At 47.7% G+C, this 23113-nt stretch overlaps 1 protein-coding gene across 1 annotated transcript; it reads left to right on the top strand.

Annotated features, from left to right (window-relative positions):
- Positions 1 to 3772: 3772 nt before the first annotated feature.
- Positions 3773 to 20381, top strand: HSPBP1 (HSPA (heat shock 70kDa) binding protein, cytoplasmic cochaperone 1). The gene is made up of 7 exons (XM_008577964.1): positions 3773 to 3852; positions 4184 to 4482; positions 7329 to 7533; positions 10376 to 10600; positions 17324 to 17479; positions 18788 to 18843; positions 20307 to 20381. Exons 2-7 carry the CDS (start codon positions 4279 to 4281, stop codon positions 20379 to 20381), a joined length of 921 nt encoding a protein of 306 aa, XP_008576186.1. The 5' UTR covers positions 3773 to 3852; positions 4184 to 4278.
- The last annotated feature ends 2732 nt before the right edge of the window (positions 20382 to 23113 follow it).

The following is a 23113-nucleotide window of genomic DNA, read 5'->3' as shown; positions in this document are numbered from 1 at the left end:
GGGCCTCGGAGCCTGAGGGATGGAGAGGAGGTGGGAAGATGCAGGAAGGGGTGGAGGGATGGAGGAGGAGAGAGGGTGGAGAGAGAAAGCTACCCAACAGACAGGAGCAGAGATGGAGATGCACAAAGAGAGGAGAAGGCTGACTACAGACGGGAAAAATAGAGACAGAGATGGCAAGAGAGATGGAGACCATCAGAGACGGGGTTGAGGCAAGAGAGGGAGGTGGAGGGACACAGAGATGGGGGCAGAGAGGGGCAAAGATAGAAGAGAAGGAAGGAATGGTGAGGAGGAGAAGAAAAGAGACGGGGAAATAGCCAGAGTTGTCGAGAGGCACAGAGAGGAACAGACAGAGACGGAGTCAGAGATGTAGAGAGACAAAGAGATGAGAAAGAGAAGGAAAGAGCCAGCCACAAAGATGGGAGAGAGATGTAAAGAGAGCTGCAGAGAGAGATGGACAAAGAGAGGGATACAGGTGAGGATTGCAAGGGGTCTGGGGGGCACACACAGGTGGAGGGACAGATGCTGGGGAGAGGTGGGGACAGATTGGAGGGGCAGAGAATGAGGGAGAGAGGCAGAGAAGGCACAGAATTTTGGGAGTTGCTAACCCAAGATTCATTTCTGCTTCCCCAGGCCCTCCAAGCCTGCCCACCCAGGTCTCCTTGGGCAGGGTCTGTGCCCCTACTAGCATCAGAGCCCCATTTCCACCCACAGCCCAGGGTGATTTAGGATTCTCCTTGCTCCTACAGAGAAACTTCCAGAACTCCCTGAGGCCCCATATATATTTTCAGATCCCTATGCATTCTTTGTGCTTGCCGTAGGGTCCCCTAGGTCTTCATGTGGACCCCATACTCTCCTATTGTAGCACATACACATATCTGTGCTCAGCCCATGGGTAATGCACAAGCCCTATTAGATTTCTGAATAATCCACAGACTCGTCTATGTCAGGTAGCCAAAAGTGTTAGGCATCCATTTAATCCCCAAGTTACCTGTACAGTGTAACCATGAACCTTCAGGCTCTCCTGTGAGATTCCCAAGTCCACTATCTGACCATCTTCATTCTACGAATCTTTACTGAGTGCCAAATCTAAGCCAAGCACTGTTCCAACTAGTAAGGATATGGTAGGGAATAAAATTGACAAAAATCCCTGCCATATGGAGCTTCTATGCTAGTGGATGAGGCAGATGATGGACAAGGTAAACAAGCAAAATATATGGTATGTTAGATAGTCACGATATGTGCTAAAGAGGTGACAGAACCAAGGAAGGGGGTTAGGAAGTGTTTGTTGAGTGGGGTACAACTTTAGATAAGGTGGCCAGGAAATAAAATGAGGATCTGAGCCATGTGAATAAAGGGCAAGGGGCATTCCAGGCAGAGGAAACAGCAAGTGCAAAGGGCCTGCAGCAAGCGTGTGCCTGTTGTGTTGTAGGAACATTGAAGGGGCCAGTGTGGCTGGAGAGGAGTGAGCAAGGGAGAGTGACAGGAAATAAGATGAAGAAGCAGATCATATAAGCCTTAGCAGCAGGGTGACCATATGTCCCGGTTTACACCTACTATTCTGTAATTATTGATAAGGCCCCTTTCACTCTCAAGTGTCTTGCTACAGATGGAAAATTATATGATCACTCTCCTTAGAGGTCATTACAAAGCCTATGGCTTTTACAGAGCATGTGGGAGTTTTCATCTAGGCCACCAACATATTCATATATTCACATATAGGGGGGTCTTCAGAAACTTCATGGAAAGATTTGTATTATCTATTTTTCTATGAATTTTTTGAAGTACCTTCATATATTATAAACAATTACGTGTTATATGTACATCTATATTACATTATGATATTATATTATATATTACATGTCTATATATGTATCATAGACAGACTTGTACACAGATGTCCACATCCTAATTCCCAGAACCTGTGAATATGTGACCTTACATGGCAAATGGACTTTGCAGATGTGATGGAGTAAAAGATCTTGAAGGGCTGGCCCGTGGCTTACTCGGGAGAGGGTGGTGCTGATAACACCAAGGCCATGGGTTTGGATCCTATATAGGGATGGCCGGTTCTGCTCACTGGGTGAGCGTGGTGCTGACAACACCAAGTCAAGGGTTAAGATCCCTTTACCGGTCATCTTTAAAAAAAAAAAAAAAAAAGTAAAGGATCTTGAGATGGGGCGATTATTCTGGTTTGGGTGAGCTCAAAATAATCACAAGGGTCCTTTTAAGAGGGTTGTAGGAGGGTCAGAGTCAGAAAAAGAGATGAGGAGTTGGTTAGAGCACAGTCTTATAACACCAAGGTCATGGGTTTGGATCCTTGAACAGCCAGCTACCAAAAAGAAAAGAAAAAGAGATGAGAAGACAGAAGCAGAGGTTGGAGTGATGCAGCTACAAGCCAAGAAACGAGGACGGTCTCTAGAAGCTGGAAAAAGAAAGGAAAACAGATTCTTCCCTAGGGCCTCCAGAAGGAACACAGCCCTGCTGACATCTTGATTTTAGCCCAGTGAAATCATTTTGGACCCCCACCCTCCCAAATTGCAAGATAATAAATGTGTGTTGTTTAAACTCACCAAGTTTTTGGTAACTTGTTGACAGCAATAGGAAACTGGGCTGGCCTGTTACACACACACACACACACACACACACACGGCTGTTACACACACACACACACACACACACACGGCTGTTACACACACACACACACACACACATGGCTGTTACACACACACACACACACACACACACACACACACACGGCCTCTCTGCTTGGTCTTCCCATCTCTGCCCAAAATATTCCTCTGCACAACCCAGGCCCAGCAGGTGCTCATACATTTGTGACTGTGGCCCCACCTGAAGTTGAGCACAACGTTTTCCTGGAAGGGGATGTCTCCTATCAAGAACCAAGACTATGGTTTCTTTAAGCCCAGACCAACACTAACACCACCACAGACAAGGCCTGCCCCAGCACATTCCCAGACCTAAGCCCCAAATCTGGTGCACTGAAGCCTTGAGCCTCCCCAACACCCTCGCTGCTTTGGCACTCTGAGTCCTGACTCAAGCTCTGGGGCATTTTGCTTCCCGGCTCCAGACCTCCAGAATCCCCTCCTCTTCACCTGACACAGGGAAGAGTCCAAGAGGGAGAACGGAGGCCGAGAGAGGGGTGGGGATGGGTCTCAGGTTGCATAGGCCAGCTGTTAGCGGTGAGACCTCAGGGCTCTAGTAGAAGATGGCATGTGGGCCCAGGGGGAGTGTAAAATCAGATTTGGGGGGTGAAGCCGGAACCCGCCTAACGGTGACGAACTAACTCCACCGCCAACAACAAATCGGGCGGGGCCTGGGAAGAGCGCGGGACCTAACGCGGAGAGGCTAGAGCGCCAGCCCGGGGGCGGGACTTAGGAAAGAGGAGTAATTGGGAGAGGCCGAAAGGCCTAGAACAGGAGGACACGCGTGTGGGCGGAGTCCAGCCATGGTGGAGCCGGACTTGGGAGGGGCGGGGCCTACACGAAAGCAGGGGTGGAGCTTCCAAATAAGAGGCGGGGCTCTCCAAGGCACGGACACTGGGTTGGAGGGGCGGGGCCTAGACCCGGAGGGCGGGGCTTGAGTAAGGGCGGAGCCTAGTACGGAGGCGGGGCCTGGATGGGAGGGGCGGGGCCGGATGCAGTATAGGGTCAGGTGGGAAGGGCTTAAGAGCTGGGCAAGCCGCCTCAGCCCTATCTACCGCCTGAAATTGGATGGGTGGTACGACAACTTCCGGGTGAGACTGCGCATTTCCGGTCAAGATGGCGACGCCCAGAGTAATCAGGTGCGGGAGACTCTATCTTTAGAAGAAACGGAGCCTCGAAACTCGGGGAGGTGAGATCCGCCCAGCTCCGGCGTCCCTCTCAGAAGAGGAGGGAGGAGACTTGTTGCTAAGGAGACCAAGGGCAGGGCTTGTTGTTGTGGAGGAGGGGTAGGGGGTTGCTAAGAAACGGGAACGCAAGTAGTGGAGATGGGGTGGAGGTTTGTTGCCAGGAAGAGTGGGTGGGGCCTGTTGCTAGGGAGGAAGGAGGGGCTTATGGCTTTGGGAAATGGTCCTGTTGGTATGAGGGAAGGAAAGGGGACTGTGGTTAAGGGGGTTGTGAGCAGAGTTGTTTGGGGTCATGCGGTGACGCCGAGATCCCCTAAAACGCCACCTTCTCGGCAGACCCCCAGGAGTCGACCCATCGGGACGCCAGAGCTGCCTCAGCGGTGACCACCTTCTCCCCCGCAACACATTTTTCCCTTCTTCATAAACGGCCCATGGCAAACGAAGGCTCAGGGGGCAGCCGCCTGCCCCTGGCGCTGCCCCCGGCTCCCCAGGGTGGCTCGTCAGGAGGTGGTGGCTCCTCGGCGGGGGGCTCGGGAAATCCCCGACCTCCACACAACCTCCAAGGCCTGCTGCAGATGGCCATCACTGCGGGCTCTGAGGAACCAGAACCCCCTCCAGAACCCATGAGTGAGGAGGTAAAGGATGGGGATCCAAGAGGCTGGGGTGAGGGGGCTGGGGACAAAGGTGTCTTGGGAAGTGTGACTTGGAAAACCAGAAGCTGTGGTCTTCCTGGGTGGGGGGGCAGGTGTCCAGGTGTAGAGGCATGGTAGGCTACATTCGTGCTAGATGGGGCCATTGTAGACTGAAGATCAGAACTCAAAAGTGTCTGAGGGGACAGATCCCTGGATTCCAGCACTGTTCTAGGAGGCAGAATAAGCCTCGTGGTGTTTTTTTGGAAATAAAAAAAAAAAAAGCAAGGGCTTTTTAGAGCCAGACAGACCTGGATTCATCATTGTCCAGCTCTGTGACCTTGGGTATGTCACTTAATCTCTCTGAGCTCAAGTTCTTCATTTGCAAATTGATGATGATGGTAAGAATGATAACAGTACTTCATAGGGTAATTCTTTTTTTTTTTTTAGCTCAAGTTCTTCATTTGCAAATTGATGATGATGGTAAGAATGATAACAGTACTTCATAGGGTAATTCTTTTTTTTTTTTTAGCTCAAGTTCTTCATTTGCAAATTGATGATGATGGTAAGAATGATAACAGTACTTCATAGGGTAATTCTTTTTTTTTTTTTAAAAGATGACCGGGAAGGGGATCTTAACCCTTGACTTGGTGTAAGCACCACGCTCTCCAAGTGAGCTAACTGGCCATCCATATATAGGGATCCGAACCCGTGGCCTTGGTGTTATCAGCACCACACTCTCCAAAGTGAGCCACGGGCCAGCCCTGGGGTAATTCTGAGGTTCCGCTTTAAATAGGGCTGCACACAGTGCCCCACATATAGGCAGCGTGTTTGAAGGCGGTTGTGAAGAGCACAGGCTCTGTAGACAAGACTGCTTAGGTTTGACTTCAGGCTTGGCCAATTGCTGACTGTGTGATGTTGGGCAAGTCACAACCTTTTTGTGCCTCAATTTTATCATCTGTGAAATGGGAATAACAATAATACTTACCTCACAGAGTTGTTTTGAAGGTTGATAGCAGTATTATTGTATAAATATTTAATTGGCAATTACAATAAATGAAACATTGTGCTAATCCATTTATATACACGATGCCATTGTATCTTTATGAGAATGAGGTAGGAGAAAGTAGATACAGAAAGATTAAAGAGCTTGCCCACATAGTGTGGTGCTGACAACACCAAGATCAAGGGTTTGGATCCCCATTACCTGTCAGCCGCCAAAAAAAAAAACGCTTGCCCAAATTTATCCAGGGCTGTGATTATAGAGCCCTCTTATGAGTACTTAACACAGGTCCTGGCCAAGTAAAAAAAAATTTTGTGGTCAGTTCTCAGCTCTCATCTCATCTGGCCTAATAGCAGCATTTGCTTACTCCCTCTTCCTTGAATCTCTTTCTTCATTTGGTTTCTAGGACAACATAGTCTCCTGGTTTTCATCCTTATCCGAAGGCTTTCCTCTGTGTCCTTGGTTGGTTCTTCCAACCTCTTAATGATGAAGTGCAATAGGATTCAGTTTTTGGATCTCTTATCTACACTCACTCTTTGTGATCTCATGTTGTGTTGAGGCTTTACCCTTAGAAGTGTGATTTTATCCCCCAGGGGACATTTGGCAGTGTACGGAGACATACTTGATTGTCACAACTGAGGGGAGGATGCTACTGGCATAAGGCTAGGATTGTTCAACATCCTGTACTGTACAGTTCAGCCCCCACAACAAAGAACTGTCCAGCTTAAAGTGTCAGTATAGCCAAGGTTGAGAAATCCTGGTCTAGGCTGGACCTCTTCCTTGAACTTCAGGCATCCTGCTAAATATTTTACCCTGGCTATATAATAGAGCACTCAAACTTAAGATGTTCAAAAAGGAGCTCTAATCTCAACTCCTTCCACTTCAAGCCTGCTTTTCCCATCATCTTCCCCATTTTCTGGTTGCAAGGACAAAAACCTTAGAGTCAACCTAGATTTCTCTCTTTCACAACCCATATCTCAGTAAATTGTACTGGCTTTCTTTTCAAAATAAGTCCAGGATCTGACCATTTCTCACTGTTCCATCACTCCCACCCTGCTCCACACCACCTTCTCTCTCTTTCTTTTGGCAGCTGGCGGTACAGAGAACCCACCACCTTCTCTCTTACCTGGATCACTGCCTTAGCCTCGTAACAAGTCTTCCTTTGTCTGCCTTTACCTCCCCTCAGTCTATACTCAATAAGTCTGTCTCACCACTCCTCTGCTCAGAGTCCTCGGGTGGCTCCCTCACCTCATTCAAAGTGAGATCCTAGGTCTTTACAACATTCTGCAACACCAGGCATGATCTGTTCCCTACTATCTTTCTCTCCCCTCACCTTCTGTCTGTTCCCCCCTCGCTCACTCTGCTTCAGCCACATTGGCCTCCTGGGCTATTCCGTTCCCCTGGAATGTTCTCCTAGGTGTCTGCTTGGCTCACTCTCTTGCCTACTTCTTTACTAACATGTTTCCCCCTTGAGACCTTTGCTGACCACCCTGTTTAATTCCACAGCCTCACCTTGGCACTCCTAATTCCCCACTCTGCTTAACTTTCTTCATGGCACTTGTCATATCACCACATTGCATACTACATGTTTTGTGTATTTTCTTTATCATCTACTCCCCCACCAGAATGTGAGCCTCCTTACCCCAGGGCAGGGTTTTTTTCTGGCTGTCTGAGGGCTGCATTCCTAGTATCTGGAAAAGATTCTTTGAATGAGAAAGATGCTCAATAGATATTTGTTGATTGAAGGAAGTCAGCCGTCAGATGTTGGCTGTAGTTATTGATAGCTGTTACTCCTTAATTAATTACTGATAGAGGTCTTCTTCCTCCCGCCCCCGCCATCATCCCCCAGAGGCGTCAGTGGCTGCAGGAAGCCATGTCAGCCGCCTTCCGGGGCCAGCGGGAAGAGGTGGAGCAGATGAAGAGCTGCCTCCGAGTGCTGTCCCAACCCATGCCTCCTGCAGCAGGCGAGGCTGAACTGGCCGCTGACCAGCAGGAGCGTGAGGGGGCCCTGGAGCTGCTAGCCGACCTGTGTGAGAACATGGACAATGCTGCAGGTATGCCCCTCCACATATCCCCTACTATGTTGGGTGTCCTGCCCCTTCTGGCTATATCCCATTGCAGTTCAGCTCTTATCCCTTTTCTCAGGAAGCCCATCATCAGCCCTCCCTGGCCTCTCAGCCTCCTCCAGCCTCTCCCTTTCCATTGCCAGGAGGAGCAAGGCCTTTCTCTCACTCCAGGCAGCCTGGTGGCAGGTTTGGTCCACCACTTCCCTGATAGGTCCCGAGACTGGTCATTTCTCTCCTAGTCTGCTGGGCATCCACTGCCACTCCCTAGAGTATGAGAAGGGGATGTAGTTTTGGGCAGGGCGGTCAGGGTGTTCAGGGAAGGTATCCCCGAAGGGCAATGTTTGATCAGAGATGTGAAGTGAGGGCATGAGTTGTGGGATGATCTCTGGAAAAAGCATTTCCAGGCAGTGGGAATAGCAAATGCAAAGGCCCTGAGGTGGGAATGTGCCTGGTATGTTCATGAACTGCAGCAAGGCCCTGACAGCAGAATGGAATAAGTGAAGGGCCTGGGGTAGGAAATAATATTGGGGTGGACAAGGCCTCCCAGACCATGGGTTTTATTCTAAATGCAGCAGAGCCAATAGAAGGTTTGAGCAGGTGAGCACAAAGTGAGACTCCACTTTCATTTGCAGGGGTGGAGTGGTGTGGTCATTGAGGGTGTGGATTTAGTTCACAGTCCAGGCTGTGCTGCCATGTGGTGGTGTGAGCTTGGCAGGTCCCTGACGCCCTTTGAGCCCCTGGTTACCTCCTGTGTCCAGGGGCTGGTGAGGTTGGAACGACAAAACACATGGGATGTGATCCACACAAGTCCAGGTGCAGTAAACACACAGTGCGTGGGAGACAGGGAGGATGATGTTTGAGAAGCCCTCCTTTGTTCCAGGAGAGTCATGATGTATGTGAGCACATTCAGTGCTCTGAGAAGACCCACAGTGAAGACAACCCTGCAGCTTTCTTTTACCCAGTGTTTCCTAGACTTACCCGGGCAGGGAACCCTCCCCACTTCAATCCATAGGATGGCTTATAACGACTTAGCTGTTTCATTCATTTTTCGCTTATTCAGGAAATATCTGCTAAGCAGCTGCTATGTTCTAAGCACTGTGCTGAGTCTCCAATTACAGCAGCAGCGATTTTTACACCCTATTAGTAACCAAATGAGAATGAAAGTCAAAGATTTCCTCCCTGGCCTGTCTTCTCTCTCCCCCTCTCTCTTTCCACTCACACACATACACACATAAATGTATATATGAGGGATCTTCAAAAAGTTCATGGAAAGATTTGTATTATCTTATTTATTTATTTGTTTTTGGTGGCTGGCTGGTATGGGGAACTGAACCCTTAGACCTTGGTGTTACGAGGCTGCGCTGTAACCAAGTGAGCTAACCAGCCAGCCCCCTTGATCGTATTATCTTTTAATTCTATTTTCCACTAACTTTTTGAAGTACTCTGTGTGTGTGGGGGTGTGTGTGTAATTTCTTAATAGAGATGCACAATGCTGATGAAGATGGGCTGAGGAGAACATTCTTTCACATGGCTGTTTACCCCACTCATTATAATTATTATTATTTATTAAGGTAAAATTCACGTAACATAAAATTAACCATTTTAAAGTCTACAATATCAATTTCATGGCATTTAGTACATTCACAGTGTTGTGCAACCATCACCTCTATTTCCAGAACTTTTTCACCACTCGCAAAAGAGACTCCGTATCCATTAAGCAGTCCCTCCCCATTCCCCCTACCCCTATCCCCTGGCAACCACTATTAGCTTTTTGTCTCTGTATTTGCCTGTTGTGGACATTTCATATAAATGGAATTCTATAACATTGCCTTTTCTGACTGGCTTTTCACTGAGCATGTTTTCAAGGTTCATTCATGTTGTAGCATGTGTCAGAACTTCATTCCTTTTTGTGGCTAATACTTCATTGTATGGATAGACCTGGTTTTATTTATCCCTTCACCTGTTGAAGGACATTTGGGTCATTTCCCCACTTTGGTTTCTGTGAATGGTGCTTCTGTAAACATGGGTGTGCAAGTGTCTGAGTCCCTGCTTTCAACCCTTTTGGGTCTATACCTAGGAATGGATTTGCTGGGTCATGGGAACTCTGTGTTTAACTTGTCATATCACCTTCAGGCTCTACAGTACCACTTCATTTACAAAAACAGGTGGTGACCCATGGTGTGCTGACCCCTGGTCTAGTGCATGTTTCTCCTGCAGGGGACATTCTGATTGTCACAAAGACTCGAGGTCATTATGGGCGTTTAGTGGGCTGAGCAGGGACCCTAATGCCCCAAATGCTGATGGTGTTGAGACACACCAGCCTTGGAGGGACTCCTGGTTGAGTGCTTGGAGAGAGCCAGGACTTGGACACAGGCCCTGGTGGGAGCTTGCTTCCCTCTCCCATCCTCCCCTGATGTATTAGTTTGTTCCAGCTGCCATAACCAAGTACCACAACCTGGCAGCTTAAACAAGATAAGTTTATCTTTTCACAGTTCTAGAGGCTGGAAGTCTGAGAACAAGGTGTTGGCTGGGTTAGTTCTTCTTAGGCCTCTCTCCTTGGCTTGTAGATGGCTTCTACCAGTGTCCTCACATGGTCATCCTTTGGTGCATGTCTGTGCCCTAATCTCCTCTTCTTATAAGGACGCCAGTCATATTGGATTAGGGCCCACCCTAATAACCTCATTTTACCTTAATTACCTCTTTAAAGGCCCTATCTCCAAATACAGCTACATTCCAAAGTACTGGAGTTCAGGGCTTCAACATACGGATTTTGGGAGGAAACAGTTCAGCCCATAACACCCAAACTTTCTCTCCTTTCTCTGCCGCACAGACTTCTGCCAGCTGTCGGGCATGCACCTGCTGGTGGGCCGGTACCTGGAGGCAGGGGCTGCGGGGCTACGGTGGCGGTCAGCACAGCTCATTGGCACATGCAGTCAGAATGTGGCAGCCATCCAGGAGCAGGTGCTGGGTCTTGGCGCCCTTCGCAAGCTGCTGCGGCTGCTTGACCGGGACTCCTGTGACACGGTGCGCGTCAAGGCCCTCTTTGCCATCTCCTGTGAGTGTACTGGGGTGGGGAAGCAGAGGCAGGGATGCTCAGGGTTGGGGCTGGGGCCAAAGCTGCCCACAGAGGTGGGTCCTGCTTGGATCTGCTGGGGGCAGAGGGAGAGGTGCCTCCTTTATGCATTTATTCACCATACTTGTTGGGACTCTGCTCTGGGTGCTGGGAACAAAGCAGCAAAGCTCCCCAAACCCCTGCTAGCCGGAGAGATGGGTACTAACAACATAGTAAGATGGTGGTAGACAATGATCCTGTGGCCCAGCTTGGGCACTTCGTACACATCACAGTTTCTCAGCCTCATCACTGTTGACATCTGGGGCCAGTTTATTCTCTCTTGAGGGCTGTCTTGTGCACTGCAGGTTGTAGGGTATTGAGCAGCATCTCTGGCCTGTATCCACCAGAGATGCAGAAGCACCCCCTGGTTATGACAACCAAAAATGCCTGCAGACATTGCAGAGTCTCCTGGTTGAGAACCACTGCTCTACACAAATTCTTTTTATCCCAACGGTCCTGTGAAGTTGGGTTTGTTCTCATCCTCCTTTGACAGAGGAGGAAACTGAGGCGTGGGCAGAGAGATTTGGTCAGGTTGTACAGCTCCAAGGGGCAGCTGGCTCCTACTCCCACCCTCACTCTTCAGTAAGGACACATGGAGCTGGTGTCTGAGCCCAGGTGGAATTCTTCATGTATCAGATGCCTTGTGTGTGGGGGCTGTGCAAGGGCCCCATTTGACTCTTTGACTGTTTCTTTTTTCTTTTTTTGGTGGCTGGCCAGTGCAGGGATCTGAACCCTTGGCCTTGATGTTGTTAACACTGTGCTCACACCAACTGAGCTAACCAGCCAGCTCTTCTTTTTTCTTTTTTAATAGCTTTATTGAGATACAATTCACAGGCCATACAATTCATTCTTTTAAATAAAAAGTACAACTTAGTACTTTTTATTATATTAACAAAGTTGTGCAACCATCACCACTATCTAATTCCAGAACATTTTCAGCTGCACCCCAAACAGAAATCCTATACCCACTGAGCACTCACTCCCCATCCCTCTCTACCCCCAGCACCTACAACCACTAATCTATTTTATTTTCTCTAAGGATTTACCTGCCCTATATATTTCATATACGTGGAATCATATGGTCTGTGGCCTTTTGTGTCCAGCTTAGCATAGAGTTCATCCATGTTGTAGCATGTGTTCTTTTTATGGCTGAATAATACTCCATTGTATGACACACCATGTTTTCTTTTTTTTTTTTTTTTTTTTAAAGATGATCGGTAAGGGGATCTTAACCCTTGACTTGGTGTTGTCAGCACCACACTCTCCCAAGTGAGCCATGGGCCGGCCCCAACACCATGTTTTCTTTAACTGGGTTGTTTCTATCTCTTGAGTATTTTTTTTTTTAAATAAAGATGACCGGTAAGGGGATCTTAACCCTTGGCTTGGTGTTGTCAGCACCACGCTCAACCATTGAGCTAACCGGCCATCCCTATGTAGGATCCGAACCCATGGCCTTGGTGTTATCAGCACTGCACTCTCCCGAGTGAGCCACGGGCCGGCCCTTCCATCTCTTGAGCATTGTGCTGCTATGAACATGAGTGAACAAGTCTTTGTGTGGATGTATGTTTTCATTTCTCTTGGAGATACCTAGGAGTGGAATTGCTGGGTCATATGGTAACTATGTTTATCTGTTTGCAGTTGACTGTTTCTTAACCCCAGAAGCCTACCCGGTCATTGGAATGGAGGGTAGGAGAGGGATCTCAACACCCCCTCTTCCTCTCTTAACCCATCCCTGTACATCCTGAGCCCTTGTCTTCTACTGGCATGTTCTTATCAGATGAGAAGATGGCAGCCCTAGGGGTGCAGAGGCCTGGGAGGAGAACAGGGAGGGTTTCGATACAAGATTCCCAGAGGGAGGAAGCATCTTGAGACATGAGGGAAAGAGTCTTGGAGGAGGTGGCACTTGGAAAGACACAGCCAAAACTAGGGAGACAGATAGACAGACAAACCCGAGGCAGCTCAGCCGCAAAGCAAAAGGAAGAGAGATAGACTTGGTTCCCCTGAGGTATGGAGAAACAGGGCATGGTGGGGACGGGCCAGGCAAAGTTTTCTTCTAACAGCTTACATTAAAAAAAAAGTTATCAGATATTTAAAAAATCTGTAAGACAGTCACAACATTCATAATTCAACAGGTACAAAAGAATATACAGTGAAAAGACTCTGTCCTGGAACCACCTGATAATCTTCCCAGAGAAAACCACCATTACGTGAATTTCTGTTTTCAGAGATTTTTTTGTTTGTTTGTTTTGGCAGTTGACTGGTATGGGTATGGAACCCTGGACCCTGGTGTTATTAGCACCATGCTCTAACCAACTGAGCTAACTGGCCAGCCCTGCTTCCAGAGATTTTAATAAATCTGCGAGCACAAATGTGTGTGGTGTGTGTGTGTGTGTTGGGGGTATGTGTATGTGTTTGTGGTATGTGTATATGTGGTGTCGGGTATGTATGTGTGTGGGGTGTGTATGTGTGTGTTAGGTGTGTCTTTTGTGCATGGGTGTGGGGTATGTGTGTGTGTGTGTGTCTGGTTTGTGTGTGTGTGGGTGTCTGTGTCTCGTGGTATGCATGTGGTGTGTGATGAGGGTGTGTGGTGTGTGTGTCAAGTGTATGTGTGTATACACAGACACATCTCTTTTCCTATTGTACATTTGTACATAACTGGTATCAGACCATTCTGACTGTTCTGCACTTTGAGCTGCCTCTGTCTTTTTTGTTTTTTGTTTTTGGCAGCTGGCTGGGAGGGGAATTCGAACCCTTGACATTGGTGTTATCTTTTTTTTTTAAACTGAGAATAACTTATCATCTTTCACTGTTTCCGTGGGTCAGGAATTCAGAAGTTGCCCACCTCAGTATTTTCTGCTTTGTGTCTTTCATGGGGTTGTAGTCAAACTTCAGGGGCGTGGTCACCTGAAGGTTTGACCTCGATGAGTCTGTGCAGGAAGTGCCTCATTTAATACTCGCTAGCCCCATGTTAGATAGGGGTGCTACAGGTCTGCTTCCAAGGTGGCTCCCTCCCATGGCTGGCAAGTCTTTGCTGGCTATTGGCAAGAAGCCTCAGGCTGCTTGAGTGTCCTCACAGCATGGTGGCTGTCTTCCCCAGAGAAAGCTATCTACGATGCAGGCACGAACTATGGGAGCTGCAATGCCTTTTTTTCTTTTGGAGGTAAAATTCACATAACATTTTAAAGTGTACAATTCAGTGGCATCTGCCTTTTTTTTTTTTTTTTGGTGGCTACAGGGCTCGCCATTTTGTAGCTGGCTGTCCAGCTACCATTTGGTAAGCTCCATGCTAGGAGCCATATGTAGGGCACAGTCTCCTCAGCTCCTCCTGCTGCCTGAGATGGTGACGTTACTGCTCTCCCTGCCCTTCCCGTGAGGGCATGGACTTGCTTGCCCTCCATCATGCTGCTTGTAAGTGGCTCTTTGTTTCCACAGAGAAAGGGTTTCAGAAAGACTCAGACAGAGGAGGGTCAGATAGAGGCTTACATGAGAGGGCTTTGTGGTGGGGGAGAGGGTCAAGGGGGCACCCAGGGGAGGCACACATGCATCTCCATGTGCTTAAACCTTTTTTTTATAAAGATGACTGGTAAGGGGATGTTAACCCTTGGCTTGGTGTTGTCAGCACCACGCTCAACTAGTGAGTTAACCGGCCATCCCTATATAGGATCCAAAGCTGGGGCCTTGGTATTGTCAGCACCACACTCTCCCAAGTGAGCCACGGGGTGACCCTCCTTTTTTTTTCAAAGTTTTTTTTTTTTTTTTTTTAGAACAGTTTTAGGTTCACAGCACAATTGAACAGAAGGTACAGAGATTTCCCATGTGGCCCCTACCCAACACATGCACAGCCTCCTCCATTGCTAACATCCCGTGCCAGAGTGGTACCTTTGTTACAACCGATGAGTCTAGTGTTACATCATTATCACCAGAGTCCATAGTGTACATTAGAGTTCACTCTTGGTGTTGTACACTCTATAGGTTTGGACAAATGTACGATGACATGTATTTATCATTACAGTATTATACATAGTTTTGCTTCCCTAAAAATCCCTTGCTCCATCTGTTCATCCCATCCCTCATCTTTTTACTGTCTCCACAGTTTTGCCTTTTCCAGAACATCATGTAGTTAGAATCAGACAGTACGTAGCCTTTTCAGATTGGCTTCTTTCACTTGGCAATGTGCATTTAAGGTTCCTCCATGTCTTTTTTTTTTTTTTTTTTGTCCTTTTTTTGAGACTGGCCGCACCGCGCTCAGCCAGTGAGTGCTGTGAGCGAACCAGTCATCCCTATATAGGATCTGAACCCGCGGCGGGAGCGCTGCAGCACTCTCCTGCGTGCGCCACGGGCTCGGCCCCCTCCATGTCTTTTCATGGCTTGATAGCTTATATCTTTTTAGCACTAAGTGGAACTTTTTTTTTTTTTTTTTTAAAGATGACTGGTAAGGGGATCTTAACCCTTGACTTGGTGTTGTCAGCACCACGCTCTCCAAAGTGAGTGAACCGGCCATCCCTATACGGGATCTGAACCTGTGGCCTTGGTTTTATCAACACCACACTGTCCTGAGTGAGCCAGGGGCCGGCCCAAAGTGTAACTTTTTTAAGGGAGATGTGTGGGCCATGGTAATGACATTAGCTTTCACTTCAAAAGTGATGGCAGCCATACTACAGTTCCTCCTACTCCCTGCTGCGTTGAGAAGAGGATAGACGCAGCAAGGATGGAAGGTGGAAGGTGAGTTGGGAGGTTATAGTAATGACCTAGGCAAGAGATAAAGGTTGAGGGGGGAGTAAAGCAGTGGTTGTAAAACAGGGATGATTGTGTCCTCCAGGGGACACTTGGTCAATTTCTGGAGACATTTCCTATTGTCACCATTTGAGGGGCAGGGGTTACTGGCATCTAGTGGGTAGAGGCCAGGGATGCTGCTGAACATCTTGCAGTGCACAAATGCACAAGACAGCTCCCACAACACAGAATGATCTGGCCCACATGTGAACTATGTCCAGTTGGAGAAACCTTAGAGTAAAGAAGTAGTTACTCTTGCTACATTTTGAAGGGAGAGCCAACAGGCTGTGCTTGCCAGTTGAATGTGGGGGGGTCTTCATGTTTGTCACTCCCCACAGGCCTGTTCTTTATTTTTAATTAAGCAACCTTTTATTTAACCCAATGTATCCAAACTATTAAATTTTAACACATAGTTAATATGGAATATCAATGAGATACTTTACATCTTTTTGTCATGCTGTCTTTAAAACCTGGTGTGCATCTTACACTCAATGCAGATGGTGAATTTTCAGCGGCTGGCATGAAGTATAGTTGTACTAAAGCAATAAAGTTGTGTTTAGTGGAAAAATATTTTACAGGTTTTTTCTTTAATTGTAAATGAATTGAAGTTAAATGAAATGAACAACTCAGTTACTCTGTTGCGCCTGCCACATCTCAGGTACTTAGTGGCCACAAGCTACTAGTGATGTCCATTCGTTCTGGGCAGTGCAGGCCTAGAGCTTGCCCAAGAATTGGCACCTCATCGGAGGTGCACCCCACAGCCTGGCTCTTGTCCTGCTTGGAGGCCTTCCAGAGTTCTCATTGCCCTCAAGGTAAAGGTCATACATGCTCCATAGACTGGCTTTCTGGGTTTCACTTTCCTTATCTGTAAAATGGGATTCCAGGGGCACCCACCTCTAGGATAGTTGTGTGGATCAAAAAGAGATAATGCTTCCATCAATGGATGAATGGATAAACAAAATGTGGTCTATCCATACAATGGAATATCATTCAGCCATGAAAACAAATGAAGTACTGATACGGTTTACAAAGTGGAAAAAAAAAAAAAGCAAAAGAAGAAAACAAAACAAAACAATTTGTAGCTGGAATGGACCTAGAAAACATTATGCTGAGTGGAAGAAGCCAGACACAAAGGCCATATATTATGTGAATCTGTTTATGTGAAATGTTCAGGATAGGCAAATCCGTAAAGACAGATAGTGGATCTGTGGTTGTGGGAACTGGGGGAAGGGGAAACTTTGGAAGTACTCCTAATAGGTATGAGGGTTTTTTGGGGAGTGATTAAAATGTTCAGGATTAAGATAGTGGTGATGGCTGCAAAACTTTGTGAATATACTAAAACCCACTGAGTTGTATACTTTATTTTTTATTTTTTTTTTAAAGATGACCGGTAAGGGGATCTTAACCCTTGGCTTAGTGTTGTCAGCACCACGCTCAGCCAGTGAGCTAACTGGCCATTCCTGTATAGGATCTGAACCCGTGGCCTTGGTGTTATCAGCACTGCACTCTCCCGAGTGAGCCATAGGCCGGCCCCTGAGTTGTATACTTTAAGGTGGTGAACTGTATGGACTATTTTTTTTTTTTTTTGTGGCTGGCTTGTACAGGGATCTGAACCCTTGACCTTGGTGTTATCAACATCATGGATTATGAATTATATCTCAATAAAAATACTTTTAAAAAAAGATTAAAAAACAAAGAGTAGGCCCATAGAAAATGATGATAATGATGGTGGTGACGGTGATAATGATGCTGGTGATGAATGGTGATGGTCATGGTGATGGTGGTGATGATGTTGGTGGTGGTGGTAATGATGGTGGTGATGAAGATGATGGTGATGGTGATGGTGGTGGTGATGATGACTGTGACCTCAAGGCCCTGCTCCTTCCTTCTCAGGCCTGGTCCGGGAGCAGGAGGCTGGGCTGCTGCAGTTCCTCCGCCTGGACGGCTTCTCAGTGTTGATGCGGGCCATGCAGCAGCAGGTGCAGAAGCTTAAGGTCAAGTCAGCATTTCTGTTGCAGAACCTGCTGGTGGGCCACCCTGAACACAAAGGTGGGATGGCCCCTGAGGGAGGTCAGGGTGGAGGGAGGGGGAGCAGATGACCTGGGGAGGGTATGGGCATAGGGGAGGGATCCGAACCCTCGGACGGGAGCGCCGCCGCGCTTCCCAAGCGGCGCACTATCCAGTGCGCCACCGGGCCGGCCCTCAGTAAAAATACTTTTAAAAAAAGATTAAAAAAAAAAGAGTAGGCCCATAGAAAATGATGATAATGATGGTGGTGATTTTTTTTTTTTTTTTTTTAAAAAAAAGATGACTGGTAAGGGGATCTTAACCCTTGACTTGGTATTATCAGCACCACGCTCTCCCAAGTGAGTCACAGGCCAGCCCTTTTCATTCTCTCTTTTTATCTGTGTGTTTTTCTGCTGTCCATTCAGCAGACATTTTTTGCGTGACTCCCATTTGCCCAGTGCTGTGTCAGTACAGGGGAGGCAGCAGGGAGATAGAGGAGCTCAGAGATTCTTGAGGGGATGATAAAGTTGTTGAATTATTATCTAAGTTATCTAATATGATTATTTATATCATATCACTGAAATATCTTAATAAGCTATTTCATTAAATTGATAAGAAATAAGTAAATGATAACCAATTGTTTAATTGATTAGATAAAAAGTAACTAATTGGGGCCAGCCCGGTGGCGCACTCGGTAGAGTGCGGCACTTGGGAGCGTGGCGGCGCTCCCGCTGAGGGTTGCACCCGGTCTGCTCACTGGTCCGCTGACTGGTTGAGTGCGGTGCGGGCGCGACACTGAGGGTTGCGATCCCGTTACCAGTCATGAAAAGACAAAAAGGAAAAAAAAAAAGTAACTAATTGATAAATAGCTCACTAGATATTTAATTAAATAGATAAGTAACAAATAAGTGATAAACAACTCAGATAAATAGATATTAAGTAACATATGAGAAATCAGAACTAATTATTCAAATCGTTATTTAATAATTTAAATGATTAATTAATTTAGTTAACCAATTGTTAAGTAATTTATTCATTCAATGAAGTACCTACCACTAAAATGTTGGTACTTCAGCAAAGCTGAGTCCAGCAAATGTGCCAACATACCCAGAGCATCCATTCTGTTGGGCCCACTCTTCTGTGGACACTGTCAAGTGTTTACAGAGAGGCGCTGGGCATAGAGGTGACCAGAAGAGACAGGATGCCCATCCACAGGTGTTCACCCGGACTTTATCATAGGACCCGCAGGCTATGAGACAGGGGAAGCCTGGGACTAGCCTGGCCTGGGGTTTGGGTTGGGGAGTGTGTTTGTCCCCCAGGCATCCCCTGAGCCTCTGGTGTGCCAGACAGTTGGCCGGGTGAAGCTGGGGTCTACCTGTGAGGCCCACCTTGTCCCCACCCTGGAGGTGCCCATGGGCTAATGGGGGCAGCTTCATGTAAACTGACCAACATTCCTTTTTTTCTTTCTTTCTTTCTCTTTTTTTTAAAAGATGACCGGTAAGGAGATCTTAACCCTTGATTTGGTGTCAGCACCACGCTCTCCCAAGTGAGCCACGGGCTGGCACTTTTTTCTTTCTTTTTAAACAATTATTTTAACAGCTTTAGTAAAGTATAATTGACATGTAATAAACTGCACATATTGAAAATGTACAATGTGGGAACTTTTGACATGTGTAAATACCTGTGGAAACATTCATTCTTCCATCCCTCCATTCATCAGGTAGTAGGTGGCCTTTGTGACAGGCCATGCTCTGGGCTCTGGGGATCTGTGGGGAACAAAACAGATACAGCTTGGGTTCTCATGGGGCTCGTAGGGTGACAAATAAACATGTCGACAAACACAAACATATATATGTGTTTACACACACACGCAGTATATATACGCATGTATAATATATGTAATACATTTAATATGTACTGTTACATATTTATTGCATGACATCAGGGAGTTAGAACTATAGTGAGGAAAAATTAAACTATTGAAGGGACAGAGAATGCCTGCTAATAGAATAAATTTTTATACATATTATTTTGTATGTGTGTGTCTACAGAACACATTTCTAGAAGGGTAATGGCTGGGGTATAGTATGTTAAAGTTGAAGGCTAAAGGGTTAAGGGCCATTTTGTCAGCTATTGCCAAATTGCTGTCCGTGGAGGTTGGACCATTTGACACTCCCCTGCCTCACGGGTGCCCAACTTTCCACGTCCTGGCCAGGACAATGTGGCTTCAAACCGTTTGACCCTTTTTCAGGCTGATTGGTGAAAAGTGGTATTCTAGTCCAGTTTATATTTCAAATGTGAGTGAAATTGGGCATCCTTTCTTTTTTGAGAACTGGTCATTCACATCTCTTGCCCATTTATCTTTTGGGTGGTGGTTTTTGCAATTGATTTTTAAAAGCTCCTTAAGTATTAAATATGTTAGCCTTTTGAATCACAAATATTTTTTACCAACTTATTTTTCTTTCATTTTTGTTTCTGACATTTTTTGCCATGGAGGTATCTTTTTTATGTGGTTCAACCTATCAGTGCTTTCTTTCTTGGTTTCAGGGGTTTGTATCCGTGGAAGGGGTCTTGAGTAGGGATTGACAGGTCAATTTCTGGGAGTTAGAAAGAGCCAAAGGAGGCTGATGTGAGGACTGACCAGTGGGGTAAGACTGGAGGCTGTGAGACCCTGGGTCTAGTTCAGTAGTTCAGAAACTGATGAGAAGAGAAAGTGAATCATGGATCAGTGGTCAGAGAAGCCTGGATGGCTTCTGGGGTGGGCAGGCAGCAGCCAGGAGGAACAAGGAGCAACCTCTGGGTGCTGAGCATGCTGGAGGCAGGGCTTGACCTTTGCACTCAGGGTTTCTGTTCTCGCTCCCCAATCCAGGAGGAGCTGGAGTTCTGCGAAAAGCTGCTACAGACCTGTTTCTCCAGCCCGACGGATGACAGCATGGATCGGTGAAACCTAGTGACTTTTTGCCCTCCTCTCCGTGGGAACCCGTCCTCCTGCCTCCCTCCCCACCCACAAGGTCCTTTCCCAAGGGATCACACAGTCTTATTGGTGCCTGCACCCTGGGCATGCCAGCCCACCTTTGTGCAGACCCCTGGAGGGGGTGCTGAGAAAGGCACCAGCTTTGGACCCCACCTCTCACACTCTCACACTTATCCCCCTTCTCATTTCCACACTGCTCTTCCAATAAAGGTGTTTCTCCTCCACCTCCTTCTTCACTGCTGCCTCTGTCACCTCCTCTGGAAGGTGCATGAAGGGCAGGAGAGGCACAAGCTTAGGGTACTTGGGGAGCCACTGGAGGAATAATAAAAGTGTTGCTCTTTATCATCCACAAAGCTGTTGTCTCCTTTCATCTTTCTGGCCTATCGAGAAGGAGTGTGGGAAACATCAGTCCTTTTTATTCACTTGGCATCCCTAAATTCTCCTAGGTTTGTGTAACTCCCCCCACTACATGTCCATGCCTAACAACACCCATTAAATGTTTTTCCTTAGAGTAGAAGCCATCTTTTCCCCCAGCATCCCTTGCAGTAGATAGTCATGTGACTTCAGCTCCACCAATCAGAATCTGTCAATGGTCTCGCTCCTCCACCAGTCAAAACCTGCCAGATGGTCTGGATGCAGAAGTGGATGCACCTGACTTCTGGGGCAGGCAGGCGGATGTTCTGGTGGTAGTGTCTGAGCTGGGTGTTGGTGATGGAGGCCACTCTGTGTCCCAGGAGCAGGCCTGTAGTTGGGTGTGGAACTTGATACCACTTCAAAACAAGACCTCAAATATGAAAAGGAAAGATTGGCAAACCTAAGGAAACAAATTGAGGACTGTTCTAAATTAGATTGTGCAGTGAATATTCCTTCCATTCCACTAAGTACACTTTCCCACTTATGGTGGGTGGGACATATACACCTGCCCCTTGACCTCAGGCTTGATCGTGTGACCTGATTTGACCAATGGGAGGTGGCAGATGTGAGGTGGCTTAAAATATGCTAACACAGTTGGGCTTGGTCTCTTGTGTACCTGCTTTTTGTTATGAGATGGTGCCTTGGGTAGCCCATTGGTGCCAGAGAGTGAGAGACATGGGGAACAGGACCAAACTTCACACCTGCAGCTCCAAGCTGTGAACATGATACATGCTACTGAGGTTGTCTGCCGTGCAGCAATAGCTAGCTGATACAACGACCAAACAACACCATGGGCCACAAATACACTAAAAATTGTAGGGACCAGAAGAGGCATGGCTGAAAAATCAAATTGCTGACAAGTGTTAGTGAATGCAGGTGTAATGACAAAGATTAATAGAAGCTAACATGTGAAGGAGAAATGCATAACTGGCATTTTTATGCCAAACAAGTAGAACAGAAAAATGTACTCAAACATGTAATTCAATAAAACGTCCCCGAAGAAAAATATCAACCTGTAGGTGAAAAAAAAGTATAAGTTAAGTTCCTCGGTGCTGATAACACTAAGGTCAAGGGTTTGGATCCCCCTACCTGCTAGCCACCAAAAAAAGAGAAAAAATTAAGTTCCTTATACGTACTTACTCATCTGATCCTTACAGCAGACCTCTAAAATGGGCAGGGAGGGGTCTATGAAAGCTGGGGAAACTGAGGTTCAAAACCAGACGGGACCTTAATGAATACTGATACAAGGCCTAGGAGGACCTTTTCAGTTGGTGTTATTAGAGGACGCTTTGTGCAGCAACCGGCAACAATAAAGACAAGGCCTGGGCAAAGGCCCGCAGGGGCAACTAAGGTCAGCCTGAGGCAGGGAGAAGGCGTCGCCAGAAAACGGTGTGGGACAAAAGTGCCTGGCCTTAGTTGGAGGGAAAAGCTGGGATGGAGTTTTCAAGAGCTCGACCCTGGAGCCAAGGCAGAACTACGATTGGAGGAGACAGAATAGAGAATCGACTTCCGAACGGAGAGAGTGTGAAGAGAAATCCTGGAGTAGGATATTAATAAGACATTGGAACGGAGCGGTAGAGAAACTGGCTACTGGCTGTGCAGTGGCGCCTGCGCATTGAGTCGACTGGTTTATTCCGAGACCAAGGGCATAAACGGGCGCAAGCGCATCTAAGGCGGAGGTGTTTCGAAGTGGGCGGGGTCAAGGGCTCCCGGGACCAGCACGCACGCGCACTGAGGGGTCCAGGCGCGCGGCTCTTGTCGCACCTGCGCACCGAGACAACCGCTGGAGGGCGGGGCCTCCTGTGCTGGGGGGATTATGGGATAGTGGCGGAGGGAACAGGCGCCAGGGGCCCTGAGGCGTCCTGCGGCACTTAGAAACCTCGCTGGTTTGGGGAAGAGAGCGGTTCAAGAAGTAGGCTTCGGCTTCCGTCGTTCGTCGCTCAGCCCTGCGGCCCGTTTGGACTGCAGAGGAGGACATTTTACCCTCCCGCGGGGCGCTGGATTGGGCTGGGGAAACCTGGTAGACTTCCCCCGTCCCTTCCCGCTGAATCGCCTGCGCGGGCCTAGCGACCCAGCTAACTTCCACACCCGCCTCGCTTGCGGACCCCGTAGGCGCCCGTGTAGGTCTCGAGAACCGGCCCCCGCAACCGCACCCGGCGCTGACAGCGGAACTCTGCGGGACTCGGCGCGCGAGGCCCCCAGCTGACCCGAGGGCGCGTGCGCGGTCGCCGCGAGCCCCGGCCCAGACGCCTGCGAGAGATCCCGACTCCGACCCCCGCCCCCACACA

The sequence above is a fragment of the Galeopterus variegatus genome, unplaced genomic scaffold, assembly GCF_000696425.1.
Source record: "Galeopterus variegatus unplaced genomic scaffold, G_variegatus-3.0.2 Scaffold1608, whole genome shotgun sequence".
Classification (NCBI taxonomy): domain Eukaryota; kingdom Metazoa; phylum Chordata; class Mammalia; order Dermoptera; family Cynocephalidae; genus Galeopterus; species Galeopterus variegatus.
This window is presented reverse-complemented; position numbering and strand designations above follow the sequence as displayed.